Raw genomic sequence first — 18,960 nt, 5'->3', positions numbered from 1 at the left:
CTCTCTGAGGGGAAAAATGTAGTTGTTATCCCTTTCTTAACTTAATTTTATGGATGCCCTCTTGTCCTTTCCCATACCTTCCATATAATGAAAAACTTTATCAAAAGCCTTCCCAAAAGTTTATAGACATTCTTCATGTCACTCCTTTTTCTTCTGCCTACAAGTGTCTTCAGTCAACATGCCTTTCATCTATCCTCATAATCTGCATTCCATATCCCCAAATCATCTTTGTAATTTTTTGCATTTTTTTTTTTTTTGTTTTGTTTTGTTTTGTTTATCCCTTTGGAACTCAGGAGACCCACAGAGGTCTAGGCGCAGTTGTATAGAGGCCTTGTAAAGTAGGCAAAAGGACTTCCACATCCTTGCGTGTCAATGTTCATTTCAAATCGCAGTTATTCTCTGAGGTATTGTTTTTTGTCATAACCTTTTAACTTCAACTTTCTATCCACCATAACTCCAAGATCTCTAGCCTTGTCAGTTATTCCAACCATAATTAGTATCATCATCAAATCATCATCAAATTCCTGCCATGTACCCTCAAGGGGTGTATAGGATATGATAGTACTACATGAAAAAAATTACATCATTACTAACTTCCTATCTACAATTTTCCTCCAAATCAGTCTATCACTTGTCAAGACTACAACATTATCAGATCTTATATTTCTATCGTCTCAGGCACTTTGTACCATATCAATCCACCTATATCTTGGTCTTCCTCTGGGTCGTTTTGCTAACTTTTGCTAAAACAGAGAACACTTGTTTTGCTAATCTTTCCTCGCCCATTCTGTTTAAGTGACCATACCACCTGAGATTAGCTCTGCTAACATATTCCTGAATGCTGACAATATCCAGTTCTTTCCTAATATCCTCGTTTTTAATATGATATTGCCATTGATGCCATCTGTTCACGCTACTAATCTTTCTTAGGACTCTCATATCTGCGGTCTCTAGTCTTTGGTCAAGTATTTTACTTCTGACCCAGCTCTCAGATCCATAAGTTAAAACTGGTTTGAACACTGTCTTGTATACAGCTAATTTAGTGTTCCGACTAATTTCTCTCTTATTCCATATGAATTTATTTAATTGACTTCCCACCATACCAGCTTTGCTGATTCTGTTGTCTATTTCTATATTGAATTAACCATCTTCACTAAAAATCGTGCCTAAGTAGCTGAAATGTTTTACTTGTTCCACAGGTTCCCCGTTCACAACACAATTGACATTTTCAATAATTCTACCTATTTTGATTGTCTTTGTCTTTTTAATGCTGACCGTCATACCATATCTATTACAACAGTTATTCAATTTAGTCAGGGAATCTTGCAAACGTGTAGCAGATTTATTTAGAAGTATAACACGTCCGCTTAAAGGAAAGAGCTGACATTAACATCTCCAATTCTGATATCATTTTTAATACCACTTTCCTTCATAATGTGATCCATATTAGATAATGAATAACAGAGGGGATAATGTACATCCTTGTCTCACACCAGATTTAACATTAAACCATCTTCCTGTACTTCCTTCAATTCTAACTGCTGACTTACAACTCAAATAAAGACTAAGTATTGCTTGATATAATGCCCCATTGACACTGTATAACTGTAGCATATTGAATAGCTTCTCTCTTGGCACCTTGTCATATGCCTTTTCCAAATCGACAAAACTTAAATACAGATCTTTGTTATATTCCCATGCTTTCTCGACTATTTGTTGTAAAGTGAAGATCTGATCCTGACAGCCTCTATTTGGCCTGAATCCAGCTTGTTCTTCACCCAGCTTTTTTTCCACAATTCTTCTTGATTGTTTCTCAAGTATACTTGCATAGATCTTGCCAGGAATACTTAGTAGGGAACTACCTCTGTAATTCTCACATTCAGTTTTATTTCCCTTTTTATATATGGGTACTATGAGAGCTCTACTCCAATCTTTGGGAATTCGTCCCTCTGTCCAGGCTTTCTGAACTATGCAGTGCAGCCACTGTAAGACTTTTATATCACCATACTTCAGCATTTCTGGTCGAATATCATCTACTCCTGCTGCCTTTCCACATTTTAAGCCTTTGATGGCTTTTTCTACTTCAAGTATGGATATGTATTCCTGACTGCATGCCTGGTCAGTGTTTTTTTTGTTTCATTTAACAGTTTTTTAAAGTAATTACTCCATACTTCAAGGATATCTTTTTCTTCCATTTTTCATGTCACCTTTATCATCTCTACCTCCTTTTACAGCACTCTTTCCTCCATTCCTAAGCTTCTTCAACAACCTCCAGAATATTTTGCCACCTTCTTGATATTTATTTTCTATATTCTTGCCAAAGTCCTCCCATGACTTTTGTTTAGCTAGTTTTACACGGTGTTTAGCATTCTTGCATTTGTCTCTGTATTCTCTAAGAGCACATGCTGACTTATTTGCCAGGAACTTTTAATATGCTTTCTTCTTTTCCTTCACTGCCTCTTTAACTTCCTGTGTCCACCATGGAGATCTAATTTTTCTATCCTAGCAGAAAAATCTCTAGCTGAATCAATCAGGGCTTTCTTCAAGGTCACTGATTCTCCAAGGTTTGATTCTTGTTCTCAAACTCTTTCATTTTTTCTTCAATAATCTTTGTGTATTTTAGTCTACAGTTCACATCTGAAAGCTGCTCAATTTTTTTACATGTTATTCTTTTCAATATGAAATTCAGTTTTATCCTGCTCAAGACTAAATAGTGATTACTTCCAATTTCAAATCCTCTGTGCACTCTGGTGTCCTGCACCAGGGAGAAAACATCACTATCAACAATAACATAGTCAATGAGACTTTTCTTATTCCTTGCTTCTTCTCTCCATGTGAATTTATGCACAGTTTTATGTAGGAACATAGTGTTAGTAATAACCAGTCCATGTCCTGAGCAGAAATCCAACAGATATTTGCCATTATTATTAGCTTTGCTCTTTTCTTCAAATTTTCCCAAAATATTTTTTTATGTGTGACAATCATTTCCTACTCTGCTATTTACATCCCCAACAATGACCAACTTTTCCTTTTTCATTGTGTCAGTTGCATTTTCTAAACCATCAAAAAATTCCTCCACTTCTACCTTAGTAGGATCTTCTGTGGGACCATAGGCACAAATAAGTCTCATTGTCCAATTCCCCATTCTCATATATGCCCACATTACTCTACTTGAGACTGATTGCCATTCAAGAAGATTAGCCTCATATTTTGTGTTGAATACTATGGCTACTCCTTCTTTTCCTTGATTGTCATTGCCTGAATATAACATTTTGTATTTATTGCTTAGAAAGATCCCACCAGTTTTTGTCTTTTTTGTTTCAGTCACCCCTATTATGTCGATCTGGTACTTATCTAATTCCTCAGCTAGCTCCATTTCTTTGCCATTCAGACTTCTTATGTTGTTAGTACTGATCTTTACCTCTGATGATGTTGAGTTGGGGTGTGTTTTCAGATTTCTTCCATAATTAGTATCCATTTATTAACCATGCTACCGGCCAGGACGTATATATATATATGTCCAAGTTACCATGGATGCGAAGTGCATATTAATATTGTAATTCCATTGATATTAATTGAATATATGAAGGGTATACCCTTCATCAGTTTACCCTTCCTTAGACATCTTAGTGACATGCCTTCTGAATGGTAATCTTTCCTGCACTGGATTTAGAAAACCCACTGACACCAGGCAGATACATTCAACAAACTTTGAATGTATCTGCCTAGTAATCTATCTTTGGTGATGGTGGGATACAAACTTTCCCACCAACTTCTTTCAACAATATAGCATCATTAAAACTTACCAATAGAGCCTATTATTTTTTGTTCCAGTGGAACCTCTCTTCAACAGAACTTTCTATATGGCTTTCATATAGAAAGCCATATATATGCCTTTCTATCCAATGGCTACAGTGTTTACAGAATTAAAAAATAATCCTCTCCCCACTCCTCAGCCATCTCTTCAGAAGGATTTCAGAAATGCTATTACCATCTTCTGTGTTCAGGGTACATCTGAAAAAATAGCCAGGTCTTTAAAAAAGTACCTCTACGCAGCTTTTAAGCCTCACCAGAAACTTGCTACCTTTATCCATTCTACCAAAGATCAGCTCCCTCCTTTCTCACTGCTTGGAGTATATAAAGTACCTTGTTCCTGTAAATTGGCTTACTTGGGACAGACAGGTAGGATCAGCCATCATTCATTTAGATGAACACAAAACTTCTGCAATCACAACTATGATCAATCTGGTCTTGCAGACCATGTATTCGATACCACTCACAGAAACTTCTGGAAGAAACCAACATACTCCATCATACTAAATTTAAAAAAGAAAGACTGTTTTGGAATCTGCAGTGCCACTTAGAAATTAACCTAATTAAACAAATTAGTTTGATTTCTGTTTAGGTCCAAAAAAAAACCTTCCCAAAATTTGGGAAACAATAATAATCAGAGATTCCAATTTGCAGATACAAATGCCCATAGAGGACTCACCACCTAGATAGGGCTTTAGAGTCACCCACATGTTTCATTGAGTATTGTGTGTGTGTGTGTGTTATAAGTGATATTTGTATTCCCTGAAGATGTCTCAGTAACTGAGACAAAATACTGAAAGCATTAAAATTAGTTTTTAATCCTTTCTTAGTGCTGTCAATATTCCATTAAACCTCCCACAAGTATAATCCCTCCAGTATAACATGCTGTTGGATATCACATTATGTTGCAGTGCATAACTTTATACTTGCTAACATTGAATCGATAGCTATGATCATTTGCCCACACTTACAGCCTGTTCAAATCACTGTAAATACTATATATATATCAGTAGCATCTCTGATTGCCCTGCCTATCTTTGAATCATCAACCAACAGGTTGCAGGTTCAAATCCTGTCATGGCATGGATGTTTTTGATCATTTGTTAAGTAGTAGATGAATTTCATTGCCTGGTATGAGACCACCACCCCACTTATTGGAGGCCTAAAGTAGCTTGAAGACGTTTCATGCTTGATCTTGCTAGAGCAAGGTTTCCAGACTGTGTAAAAAAAAAAAAAATATATATATATATATATATATATATAAAAGTAATAAAATAAAATAAAATTCTAGTTCACCCACAGTATGAATGTACTATAAGTTTACGAATACCTTTTGAGGGGGTAGAGCCACATAAAAATGATAGTCTAAGGATCGATTCCTGGGGCACACCACTGATCAACTTACATCTGGCAGATTCACACCATCTGTATACCACCAATACCTGTCTGTCAGCCATCCATTTATCCAAGTCGAGAGTTTATATTTCAAACACGTTCCCCAGTTTATGCAACAACCTTTCATGTGGTATTCTCAAATGCCTTAGAAAGTTCAGCAGTATCATAGTATATCCATTCTCTTTATGCAACTCAACTGTAACATTATTATAAAACACAAGCAAATTCCTCAGACATGACTTCCCATTAGTAAACCCATGCAGTTTCTTTCAAAGTACAGCTTCTTTGTCCACTCATTTCTATATAAGTATGTACTAACTTCTCTAAAATCTTTGCCACCACCAGAGACTGATAGATCAATAGTTAGACACATTGGTTTTGCATTGCTCTTGTACAAAGAAACTATCATGCACATGCTTTCTATTCCTGTGTTATTTTTCTCAGCTGAAATTCAAGTTTTACAAACATATCAAGGGTCTAGCCAGTTCTACTGAATATTCCTTCAACACACATACTGATATCTCATCTGTCCCAATTACCAAATTCTTATCCTGGTTATGTAACAGCTATAGAATCTCCTTCTCATGCACCAAATTGATAGATCCTGGTGAAGTGAGCACTCATTATTTCAACTACTTTATCTGCCTATTGATACTAGAGTCTGATTCCAGTAAATTTATCTGGAAACTTAAAAACACTAGTCTCTCAGCCAACCAGACTAGATGGTTCTGATATCTACAGTTATTATACAAAATGTTGCATTGCCTTAGTGCAATGCAACATCTTATCTTACTCAATTTTTTAGGCCAGTGGCCACCTGTCACAGCCAAGAAATTAGCTTCATAGAAACTACAATAAGCATTTAATCCTGTATGCAATGTCTATTAATTGCACATGTTCATATAGCCAGTTTGTCTTACATAATGAAAACCCTGATTTCTCAGCGAGGAGGGAGAGAGTTCAGTCATTAATGCTCTTCAGCTGAAAAGACCTAGATCAGGTTTGAATCCAGGTCTTTTCAGTTAAAGAGCATTAATGACTGAGTCACATCGAATGTAAAAAAATGTGTATAATGGTGCCAGTCATCTTTTTGAAACTAACTTAGAAATTAAGTACTCATGATTATTTATTCCAAGAGCTTATCAGCTCAGTAAAATAATTAAGTGGGCTGTACTATAAAACCATCTGAAGCATTTGAGGGCTCACTAAATCTTGTGGGGGAGGGGAAAAGCTATAGTTACAACCACTGCTCATAATTTTTGAGGAGGATGTCAGAACTATAAATATATTCAAGTGAACATTGCCATGAATAAATATCTGTAGAAAAGATGATATTGACTATTTGTGTGAAAGCTCCAATCTATAAGAATGGAATTTATTCTTATTCTGATTAGAATTAGCATTAGAAAGGACTCTTAGCTGTAAAAAAAAAAAAATAAGGTTCATATTCATAAATACTTTCTAGAACAGTCTAAGTGAAAAAAAAAGTGATGACTCATTATATGGATGTTTAATGAATTTTACTTCACTATCGAAAACAAACAAGTTTTCACAGAAAAAATCCTTGAAAATGTTATATAAATTACAGTGACAGTACTATTTGATTAATGATTATAATTATTACATATCTTAGTGTGCAGTTATTTGACCAACTTGATGGTTAGCTGTACCAATATGCATTTATAAAATGTATGTAATAATTGAACATTCTGTTATAACAGTATAGACTTTTTGCTTTATCATTCAACCTAGTCACTTTTTCTGTACTATGTTTTTTTTTTATTTTATTTTTTAATCTTAAAAGAATGATTGACATATTTTTTGATCCATCCATTTCAATATAATAGGTAAGAAAATTGTTTTTATAGATATATTTATTAGATGTTTAGATTTTAAAAAAAAGGTAAAATTTAGCAGTGGATATTACTGATGTGTATTGTTTTTACTTTGTGCATAAATTTAATATTTTTCAGTTTGCAGATCTTGAAATTATTCGTGCCAAGCCATCAGAGATGAATCCAAAACCTGATCCAAATCATTTGGTATTTGGAAGGCATTTCAGTGATCACATGTTTGAAGTAGACTGGACAATATCCAAGGGTTGGGGAATTCCTCGTATATGTCCTGTACATAATTTTGTCCTTCATCCTGCTGCTAAAGTATTTCATTATGCACAAGAGGTAGGTATTAAACATTTTAATAGAATATGAGAATGCTGATTTATATTTTATTCATTTAAGAATATCAATTTATATATATATATGTGTGTGTGTGTGTGTATTTATAATTGTAATTTATATCATTCACCCTTTGCGTGTGAATGATATCGTGAGTACGCCAAAACTGAATTACACTGCTAATACCAATATTGAAGGACGACAAAATCAAATAGACTGGAACTTAACTTCAAACATCCATAAATGCTCCGATGAATTAGAGAGAATCCAAAGAAATAGCTCTCGACCCTGCCCATCTAAACAGCAATCTCAGTTACAGCCTATCCGATTCACATAGCGCTGTAATCCAGTTTTAGCGTATCATTCACATGCAAAGTGCTTCATGCCAGAACTAACACTCAGACTCCATTTCAAACACAACTACTACTTGTTCTAACCTCTGTGCCTGTTAAAGTACAATATATTTTTAAGATGTTGTTTACTCCCTGGTATTGTAACTGATGAGGTCGGCATTTCCAATGAAATTAGTAGTGAAACCTTATTAAATCTCATATATTTTCTCGTTGTTTAAGTCAGTTAATAATTATAAACATGTCATAAAACCGAGTCAGTCACTCTGTAAATATATATGTTTATTTTTTTTTTATTATTTTTTTAAAGCAAAAGTTGAGATCTAGAAGAACTAAAATATATGCTTAATATATTTCCCCCTCCCCCCTTATGTAGAAATTGTAACAGAATTTCTTAAATGTTAAAATGTTGATAATTATTTTTAAAAATTCATTATTAAAAATTATGGAAACAACTACCGTATTATAGTAAAACTTCAGTTTAATATAAACCAAAATAATCACTCGACATTTTAACCTTTATATCAAGGTCATCATCTTGAGTATACATATATACTCCAGATGTGAGCTACTGTACAATTTACATGGTATGCTAAAACTACTGGCCTTACCACTGGTAAAAAAAAAAAAAAAAAAAAAAAACTTCATCAAATCTAGAGACCTGTTCTTATTATTATTTATTATTATCTATTATTTATTGTTTATCGTTATTATTATTTATTTAGTTACAAATCATCAAGAGATATATTAAACTAGAGAGCAACATGTTCTCACATGTTGCTCTCTAGTTCTCTACTCACATAAATCAGAACAAAACATAAATGGTGTGGTGGCCAAGAAGAGCTGAAATTATTGCTTATGATCCTAAAGTAAGGTTTTACTGGACCGTCCAAATTCTTGAGATTTTTATACCACCATTATTGTTAAGATTAGGATAGTTGTTCAAAATTTCACAAGCTTCTTTAAATTCTTGTTCATATCAGGTTTTTCTATGATGTAAGGAACAGGTCAGTGGCGTTCCCAGAATCTTTGGTACATGGGGCGGCAATTTTTTGGCCCCCTTTCCCCCCTCCAAAAAACACAACTGTTTTAACTTTCAATACATATTTTATTTTACATTCTGCGGCACTTAACATTTACGTAATGTTCAATAACTTTGTCAAAGTTTATCTTGCTGGCATAATTATTTTCTATAGAAAGTATGGATAAATTACTTAGTCTCTCCTCTGTTATACTGAACTGCAGGTAACTTTTTATTAATTTTAATTTAGAAAAATTTCTTTCGCAAGAAGCCACATACACAAATAGTTAAAAAAAATCTTAAAAACAGTGAAAGATTTGGAAGAGATTCCACAAAATCCCACTCTACAATGAACTGTAATAATTGAAGAGCCGTCCATTTTTCTGCTTCTTGTTTGCTATTATTGTTAATATCATGCTATTGCTTGATATTAACAGCTGTTAGATGTTGCTGAAGTCTTTTTGTTTCAGGAATTATATCTTCACTTCATAGACATTTGTTAAATTGAGGATGCGATTTTTGAAATCTTTTTCTGTGCCATGTATTAAATTATTGGGTTGTAGAATCCTAAAAATCATCATTATTTCATCCATTGCTTTGTTACAGGTACATAATTTTAGAAAAAAGCAATCGAGGCACACAAACATTGATCTTCTCATCTCCTCTTGAAGTGTAAGACCAACATCGTCCAACAATTCTCCCGCTGTTTTTCTCTTTAGCCTTTTTCTGCCCCTCTTTTCTATAGGAATGTCCAATTTATCACATTTTGTTGTTACATATTCGATTGCTCTATTCACCATTCTTGTTAATTTTCAAGAAAGAGTTTCAGATTTTCAAGTCTCGCACTACATTTTTCTAAATTTATTCTGCTAGTTTGCATGTATTTTTGAATACCATTTACTTCTAAAACTTCATTCCAAAAAGATAGATAATACAAAAAAGTAAAATCACAAATTGCACCAAGTAAATTTTGAGCTGATCCTCGTGTGTCAGTATTTTATTTTATATCACATAGTTCTTCTAAACTTAAAATTAACTTTTCGATATTATATTTTGCAGTATGAACTGCTTCATAGTGAGTACTCCATCTTGTGTCTGATAATCTTTTTAATGTTAGTCCTACATGTTCCTTCAATACTTCCCAGTGGTGAGTTGAACTTGAAAAAAATGAATATAATTTTTCCAAAACTGCAAAAAATGTTACACAAGTAGGAAATACTTAAAAAAGCATGAACTCCACAAAGATTAAGTGAGTGATTTGCACATGGCATAAATAATGCTTTAGAATCGATACTTTTTATTTCACATTGAACTCCACCATGAATTCCAGACATAGTTGCAGCATTATCATATCCCTGGCTGCAGCATAGGTTGATGTCAAATGTGTCCACTTCTAATTTCTTCAGAATGTCAGAAGTAATATCATTTACATTTTTTCCTGAGATAGGGGAAAAAAAAAAAAACCAAACCTAACAATGACTCCCTTACTTCAATTTTTCCATTTTCGATGTGCAAGTATCTAATAACTTCACACATTTGATCCACACGAGCTACATCAGGAGTACTATCGAAAAGGATCCTGTAATATTTAGCCTTTTTTATGTCTGCCAATATTTTGTCTTTTAAATGGATTCCTAGTAAATTTATGAAATTCATTTTGAATTCTGAGAATAAGTATGAGCTGTATCTCCTATTATGTAAAGCTTAATGTTCAGTTCTTAATAAATGTTTTTTTAGAACAGGGGCATAATGAGATAGAAACTGAATTAACTCCAAAAAATTTCCTTTATTTGTCGCTGACAATTCTTCTCTTTGACCTTGAAGAGGAAGATTTTGACGAGCTACAAAGAGAATTCTATCCAAAACTCTCTTCAAAACATCCTTCGTTCTTGTCTTTTCCTTAATAATTTGATCTCAAGTAACTTGATCTATAGTCTTGTTCGATTTTAACCTTGTTGCTAAAGTTTTCCACATTTCTAAGCAATTAAGATGTTGTTCCGAAGTTTCATGTTGCGAAATCTTTGGATTTCATATCCACCATTTATTAAAACCATTCACAAAACTCGATACTCTAGTTGTATCACTGCAGGCAAATAAACAGCAACAAAAACAGTATCATTTTTTGCTGTCTGAGAATAAACCATCCAAGTTCTAAGAACATTTTTGCCATTTGGTAGTTCTTTGTAAAACCATGATTTTGTAAGTTGGCGATGATCTCCTTTAATTCCTATTCCAAATCTATCTGTTGCATCAAAAGGTCCATCTTTATTTTGAAATACTTCACTTCCTTGCTTAATAATATCAATTTTAATTTCATCTGGTACTAGGATTGACCAAGCAGCAACATCACAGAATATTTCATTTATATTTGTCCATTCCATTTCCTTACTATTGACGTTCTTTACTTGTTGTTTTATTGCTTCTGTCATATTAAGTTCAATATGACAGAAGTAGTCTGGCAGGACAAATAGTCCTGCTGGACTATTTTTGTTCCAAAGTATCTTCCATTTCTTGCCGTTCTTCTGCCACTATTTCTTTTATTTCATCTGCTATGGTTGAAACTGATGTTGCTGGCATTAGCTATTTTATAATAGCTCCTAACATATTTGTAACAGCTTCTTCTTTCATTTTTTTTCTTCTTTGATATCCACTTGGTCTTTGTTGTTTCATGTTCCTATAATTTTTTAAATAGGGTTTAATTAGTGTTTGACTAGTATTGATTGTATCGATCAGAAGCAAATCAACAAATAATAGTAGAAAAAAGTTTTAAATTTGTACTTTTAAAAACTGTACTTACAACTGTATCTGCTATGTAGTACAAACACAAAAATACTTCTTCTTCCAAGTTTGTTTATAATTGGCCTATTTTCAACACACAGTATTCTATCACCAACTATAAACACAAAAATACGAATGTGTACACTTATACGTTTGGATTAATGATGTGTGATTTTACTATGAAATTGTTCCGCTGGTCTTCGCCTTGCTTTGATTGGCTTTAAAACAATAAAATTTAAAATTTTAAAATAGTCGAGTTTATTGGTTGTTTTTAATCAAGGTCACACTTAATTGTTTCTGTTTCTGTCTTAACACTACACCACTTCATCCCCACTAACTGTAAATTAGAATGTTATACGCCCTCTAGCTTTGAAAAAAAATTATTTACAAATATCAATAATATTAAATCATTTTTAAGAACTGAAAATGATACAAAAGTTTTTATACAAATATCTGGTGAATAGCAATGATATTTCATACTCTTAACCCCCATTCAGCTTGGTGCCCAGGGCAGACCGCCCCCTCTGGGTACGCCACTGGAACAGGTACTTTTCCAATTAATTTGGTGTAGGGTGTTAATAGCATGATCTGAGAAGCCTGCTTTACCAAAATTGTTAAATTTAATGTGTCATTTGTGTTTTTTTTTTATGGATAGGAATTGTGCATCCAGTTTCACCAATATAAGGTAAGTTACAGTGGATGTGGTAAACCCCAGGGGGGGGGGGAGCTGGTCCTTAGAGGAGTTCAATATGTTTTTTTAATTTAATAGGTGGTTTATAAGTAGCATTAAAATTGTAATGGTGTAGAATTATATTTATTTTATCTGATAACCTTTTACTCCATGCGATAGCTATGGTTTTATTGTAATCTATACTCTATGCATTTGTTTGATAAAGTGGTTACTGAAGTTTTACTATAACATGGTAGTTGTTTCCATAATTTTTAATAATGAAATGGAACCGGAGATCCTCGAAAGTGAAGTAGAACAAGCAATCAAAAAATTAAGGAATAACAAAGCCCCAGGTCCTGATTCAATACCGGCTGAAATGCTGAAAAACCTTGGAGAGAATGCAGTCAACTGGATACATGATTTATGCAACAAAATCTGGAAGATGGCCAAATGACTGGACTAGTTCCACCATTATCCCAATCTACAAGAAAGGGCAATCACAACAAATGCGAAAACTACCACACCATTGCCCTTATCTCACATACCAGCATGATTTTATTACACATTGTCAGAAAAGGTCGAGGAACTAGAGATCATATATCTAACATCAGACAAATAACTTGAGCCTTTATCTATTCTTTATAGATTACTCCAAGGCCTTTGACTGTATGAGATGGGATATTTTATGGGACATCACGCAAGAATCAGGAATACCAAATCATCTAGTAACCCTCATAAAGAACTTATATCATCAAAATCAAGCAACAGTAAGAATTGAAAACTCGGTGTCCCCTGCATTCCAATTTGAAAAAGGTTTTCAAGACAAGTATGCATACTCTCACCATTACTATTCAACCTTTACAGCAAAACTATAATGAAAAGATCTCTAGAAAAGTGGAATGAAGGCATTAAATTAGGTGGCCTACTATACGAAGGATAACACAGTGATAATAGCAACAAATGAACAGGAAATAAAATCCATCCTAAATCAATTAGAATGGGAAAGCTTAAGCCATGGTTTACAAATAAATCAAGACAAAACCAAAATAATGGTTTCAAACAATGCAGAAGAGATAGATGTAGAGGGAATTGAAATTGTTGACAATTTCAGTTACCTTGGAGTGATAATAACAAAAAAAGTTGGATGTAAAAAAGAGATAAGAAGAAGAAGAACAGCACTAATTAAGAAAGCAATGACTGATTTAACTAAGATCCAGAAAGACAGGCACATCTCCAAAAAGACTAAAATTGAGCTTGTAGAAACCTTAGTTTATTCGATCTTTCTTAATGCTTCTGAATCTTGGACAATGACAGAAGAAGAATTGAGGCGCTCGAGTTCTGGTGCTGGAAAAGATTGTTAAGAGTGTCTTGGACAGAAAAACGAACAAACAAAAGTATCCTAGAAGAACTGAATATCCACACAAGACTGATAAACATAATTGACAAGAGAATTGTGCAATATTTTGGACACATATGTAGAAAGGAAGGCAACTGCCTGAAAAAAAAATAATCATCCAGGGTAAACTGTATGGGAAAAGAAAAAGAGGAAAACCATCCTACAGGTGGATTGACCAAATATCAAGAATCACTGGACTTAAACTAGAACAAGCAATAAGAGAAGCACAGGAGAGAAAGAAATGGCAAAGCATCATCAGGAAACTCACGAGTCCTCAGACATGAGGAGATCCGAGAGAGAGAGGTGTTTCCATAATTTTTAATAATGAATGCTGATCACCGTGCAACAAAAATATTTCTACGGAGTCTATTTGCAAAGGAAAAGTATTTTTACGGAGTCTACATAGAAATTCTGATCTAGTCAATTTACTTGTCTTAATCACGTGTCTTAATCAGAAATTCTATATTGACTTTGTTGAATAAATTCTCCCATAATTAACATGCTTCCCACTATTAAATGAATATGTATAATTAATAGGCTAATTATAATTAATAGGCTTCTTCCGTGCTTGCATTACTTATAAGCACGGAAGAAGATCTACAACAAATTTCTGATAAAATAAAGGAAGAATGTATAAAATGTCCGCCTGTTTGGCCGAGTGGTTAGCATATCAGCTTTCCAGCCAAAAGGCCGTGGGCTCGAATCCTGCTGTGGGCATGGATGTTTGTGATTGTTTGTGAAAATACGAGTGGTGGTGGCGGGTGGTGGATGGCATTGGTGTAGTTGCGGTTAGTTGTAATTGCTGAGTAGTGGAGACAGAGAGAGATGTAGCGAGGTGTCCTCCCTCGATGAGTCTTTGGACTCCCTGGAGGTGTCACATAATAATAATAATAAAATTTGGATGAAACCTAAATATAGACAAAACAAAAATTATGCATATAGGAAAAAGAAACACCAATCTGAAAATTGAAATTGATAGTAAGAATCTAGAGCAGGTAGAAAACTTCGCCTACCTCGGAGAAGTAATTGAATACAACAGTGAAATTGCAAAAGATATAAACAGATGAATCAGTCAAGTGTCCCAAACTTCTTTTGGAAGACTAAGTAAAATATGGAAGTCAAGTGGCATCAAACAAGTAACAAAAGTAAGAGTCTATGAGACAGTGGTCCTCCCAATACTTCTCTATGGAAGTGAATGCTGGAACCACAATAAAGCTGAAGAGAAAAATTTTTAACTACTGAAGGGTTGGCTAAGAAGATTACTTGTAGTATCTCTACTGCATAGACTAAGAAACAAAGACATAAGGAAATGACTAAATCAAGAAATAACAATGATAGACAAAATCCAAGAAAGAAGACTATGATGGTTTGGCTATGTGATCAGAATGGACACAGAAAGGTTACCAACTAAAGCCCTATATACAACAATGGAAGATAAAAGATCCAAACAGCATCTTAGAATTAGATGGATAGACAAAATAAAAGGAGGACCTGAAAATTCAAATTACAACAAGTGACACTAAACTGGACAGAATTGTTCAGGCTCTCCAGGAATAGACAAAAGTAGAAAGAGTTCATTCAGCCTCATCATCATCCACACAGATAATGGAAAAGAGAAAAGAAGAAGAATAGGCTAAGGCATCAGCAGAACAAAAGTAAACAGAAACTGAAACTGGGCAGCCTCAGAAAAATAGCCAGAACTTGAAAGAAATATCTCTGCACTGCTTTCAGATCTCATCTACCCCCCCCCCCCCCTTCCCCTTCCAGGTATATAAAGTTCTTGCATACTTGCAATTTGTCTTATTATGGACAAACTAGGTCTACCAACATCTGGCTGGAAGAACACAAGAAATCACAACTGTCACAATTATAGTCAGTAATATCTAGAAGACCATGCCACCCTACACAGAATCCAATGGGGAAAGCAGAAAAAACTACTTCACCATAGTAAATACAAACAAGATACTTTTTTTGGAGAACCTGCAGCAAATATTAAAAACCAACTCAACTTTAATAAATGATTGTGTTTTAAAATCCCCAAGATATGGGAAATGAATTCTTAGACCTCCAACAGAACAACCAAGACCATCTACCAACATCCACAGAAGGTGTTCTTTTCAGGACTTAAGGTTTCCAATGAAATTGTTTCCACTTGTTTTGCATTGTGTTGCTTGTGTACATGTTACAAGTCTTTATATGATTTCCAGGACAGGAATGAGATGTTAAATCATTATTTAATTAATTCCTAGTGAAATGTTTATTCTACAAAAGTGAGTAAACTGAAACCTGAGAGAGAGAGCTAGAAACCTATCTAGCTAGTTATCTCTTTGGAAGATTGCTTCTCTGAAACCATTTGGTTTTGGAGAAACAGTAAGCTATGAAGCAAGTTCACTCCTTACTAAAATCTTTTGACCAAATACAGTTTTGGTAGAGGAAGAGAGAGAGAGAGAGAGAGAGATATCAAGCTGCTTCTATTGTGAAGTGGGGGAGAGCTTGTTTAAGATATGCAGCAAAATGGTTCCAGCCCATCTATGATTAGAATATCATCACCAAGCCTATTATTGATAACACATTAACACATTTTTAAATCAAGCGGCAAATCTCAGTATATAGCTCTTCCAGGTGTGCTAGGAAGGAGTCCAAATAGTGGATTGTGTATACTTAAACAGAGGCAGATACTTCTGGAACAACAAATTCCAGGAGAAAGGAATCACTCGCATAATTGGCTAGAAACAGAGAATGCTTGTCTTTGGCTTATGAAAGAAAATAATAAATTTTGTGGACATGACTTGGAAGCCCAAGAATTTTAGAGATATACTTGGATATTATTTGGCATATGAGTTGAAAATATGATTAATTTCCTCCTTAGAGAAAGAAGAAAGCCCTGTAACTGCTGATTGCTCTGTTGATAAGACTTACTATCTAGCTAGTTATCTCTATCTGGCATGGATAATGGTGACTATGCATAAATGTAACAGTCTGTTTTTTGTTTTGTGTTCCTGTCTTTCTTCTAAACTAATTATTTTTGATAACGGACAGAATTAATCTTTTTAACAAAAGTATGGAGCTCTTATGTAGAACTAGTACAAATAGAGAAGATATCAACATACCTGTACATAGGTCTGGAAAGACTATTGCAGAGAAGACACTATTCATAATGTTTCTTAAAATCATTAGCAAGTGTAGGAGAAAGACTTCCCATAGTCTTACTCTCGGTTTGTTAGTATAACTTATCTTGAATAGTGAAATAGCTAGAATCTGAGAAATAGCCAACTCTTTGACAAGATCAAAGAGTTGGATGATTTCTGGAGAAATTTTTGTTTGAATAATGCCTTCTGAAGGTATGTCGTGGAAACAGACGGCATTTGATTGTTAATGTCAACCAGCCAAGGGTAAGTTCACTGATCTTACTCTCTGGATGCAGAGAGAGTAAGATGGAAAGCTATTAAGAATTTAGGAATCACTCGCATAACTGGTTCAGTCAGTGCAATCAACCTCAGGCCTTAAAGGAACTCCTTGTTTATGGATCTTGGAGACTATAAACAAGGGGGGGGGGCTGAAAAGTTCTGATAAACACCTAGAACAAAAATGATATAACCACAGGAAAGAACAAATATTAAAACCCTTTAACCCCCATGATTCATCAAATTGTAATGATTTGTTCTTTTAAGAAGATGTCAGAAGTTTTGGAGAAATTCAAAGACACAGAGGTGTGGGCCATCATCAAATTTTTCATGCTGCAAGAAAAACCTGCAACTGGGGTTCACTAAACTTTGGGTGAGACTTTAGGAGACTATGCCCCAGAATATCCAATACGTGCAGATGGGTGGCCAGGTTTAAAACTGGGCATCCTGAGACACAGATACCCAGGTCAGGAAGACCTTCCACAACTTTCACACCGAAAACATTGATGCAGTGATCCTTGATGATAGACGAATACCAGCTGAAAACATTGCGAAGACTGAGGATATCCTGGGTTGCAATCATTATCCATGAACATCTGGACTTGCAGAAGCTCTCAGCAAAGTGGGTCCCCAAATGTTTGAATACTGACCTAAAGAGAGGATGTGTGCTGTCATCTCAAGGGATTTTGGGTAATTTTGAGAAATGAGGTGCACATTTTTTGGCTCGCATTGTGACTCTCGATGAAACATGGCTTCAAACGTAAGTTTCTGTAGGTAGTTTTCAGTATTGAGACCACATTATGATGTAAATAAAGAGCTTAATAAAAATTAGCAATTAAAACCTGACAAGTTTTAATTGCATTAGGGATACTGGTACAGAAAAGTTTACAACAAAAGCCTATTAATAATTAATTACTCATATTAGATGTTTTGTAATTAACTGTTACATATAATTGGCAAACCAGAATACAAACAGTAAATTCGTTACTGTATGTGTGCTGGAACATTGCTAGTTGTTGCTATCATGTGTGTTATATCCTAGGTCCATGGCAGTTAAATTTTTGATGAAAGCAGACCATACTTGATGTAAAATTATGCCTTGATTTTTATTGCATTGTGTAGTGATCCTTATCATTTGCGAGGCTTTCTTAAATTTTCTTGTAAAATGGTTACGATTAATATATGACATTTTTGTTTTGCCAAAGTACTTGATAGCCTGTAGTAGTTTTATGGAATGCCAGGCCTGATTTATATTCTCTTCTTTTTTCGACATCTTTTATGTGTTCAGACATGTAGATCTCTCTCCCGACCTTCCCTGTCTGGCCTACGTAACAAATGCCACAAAAGCAATGAATCTCATAAACGCTTATTTTTTTCATGAAGTGATGTAGAAGTTTTGGTGGATGTAGGAATCTTGAGATTTTCTGTAAAGGTAAAAAAGCCACTTTTATGTTGTACTCATGGAGCAACACAGCCACTTTGTCTATGACATTCTTGATGTAAGGCAGCATGATTTCATTCTTGAAATCTTGCTTAAGTAAGGGATTTACAGGATATGTATTTAGAATTATTCTTAATAATTAAGACAATAATAATTAAGACTTATTATTCTTATAATTAAGAATAATAAGACTTCATTATGCCTAAATGGACACATTATCTATCTTAGAGATTCAATATTGACCCTTTAAAAAATTTAATAAAACAGGCATGAAAACACGGCATCTATGATTTTAATGATGATTTTTAACGCTGATTTTCATATAAAATAAGTCCAGCAAACTTAAGAGGTATGCTAAAAATTCAGTTTAGCCACATAGCATGGATTTATTTAGAAATGTTTTAGTATACTTTAATAGCCAATATGCTAAGATCTATTTAATCACAAAAAAAAATAACTGTCTGTCCTTTCTTGACATTAGCTGCTCACCTACCCAGCAGCTTATCCTTTGCTCA

At 34.2% G+C, this 18,960-nt stretch overlaps 1 protein-coding gene across 1 annotated transcript in view; it reads left to right on the top strand.

Annotated features, from left to right (window-relative positions):
• The window catches only part of Bcat (Branched chain amino acid transaminase), a 156,569-nt gene that overhangs the window by 22,981 nt on the left and 114,628 nt on the right, over positions 1 to 18,960 (top strand). Inside the window, exon 3 of the mRNA XM_090414446.1 lies at positions 7,182 to 7,388. Coding sequence (XP_090270572.1) covers positions 7,182 to 7,388 — 207 coding nt within the window. The remainder of the gene's footprint in view (positions 1 to 7,181; positions 7,389 to 18,960) is intronic.

The sequence above is a fragment of the Typopeltis vanoorti genome, chromosome 25 (genome assembly GCF_054136105.1).
Source record: "Typopeltis vanoorti isolate ZY-2024b chromosome 25, IOZ_Tvanoo_1.0, whole genome shotgun sequence".
In the NCBI taxonomy this organism is placed as follows: Eukaryota; Metazoa; Arthropoda; class Arachnida; order Uropygi; family Thelyphonidae; genus Typopeltis; species Typopeltis vanoorti.
This window is presented reverse-complemented; position numbering and strand designations above follow the sequence as displayed.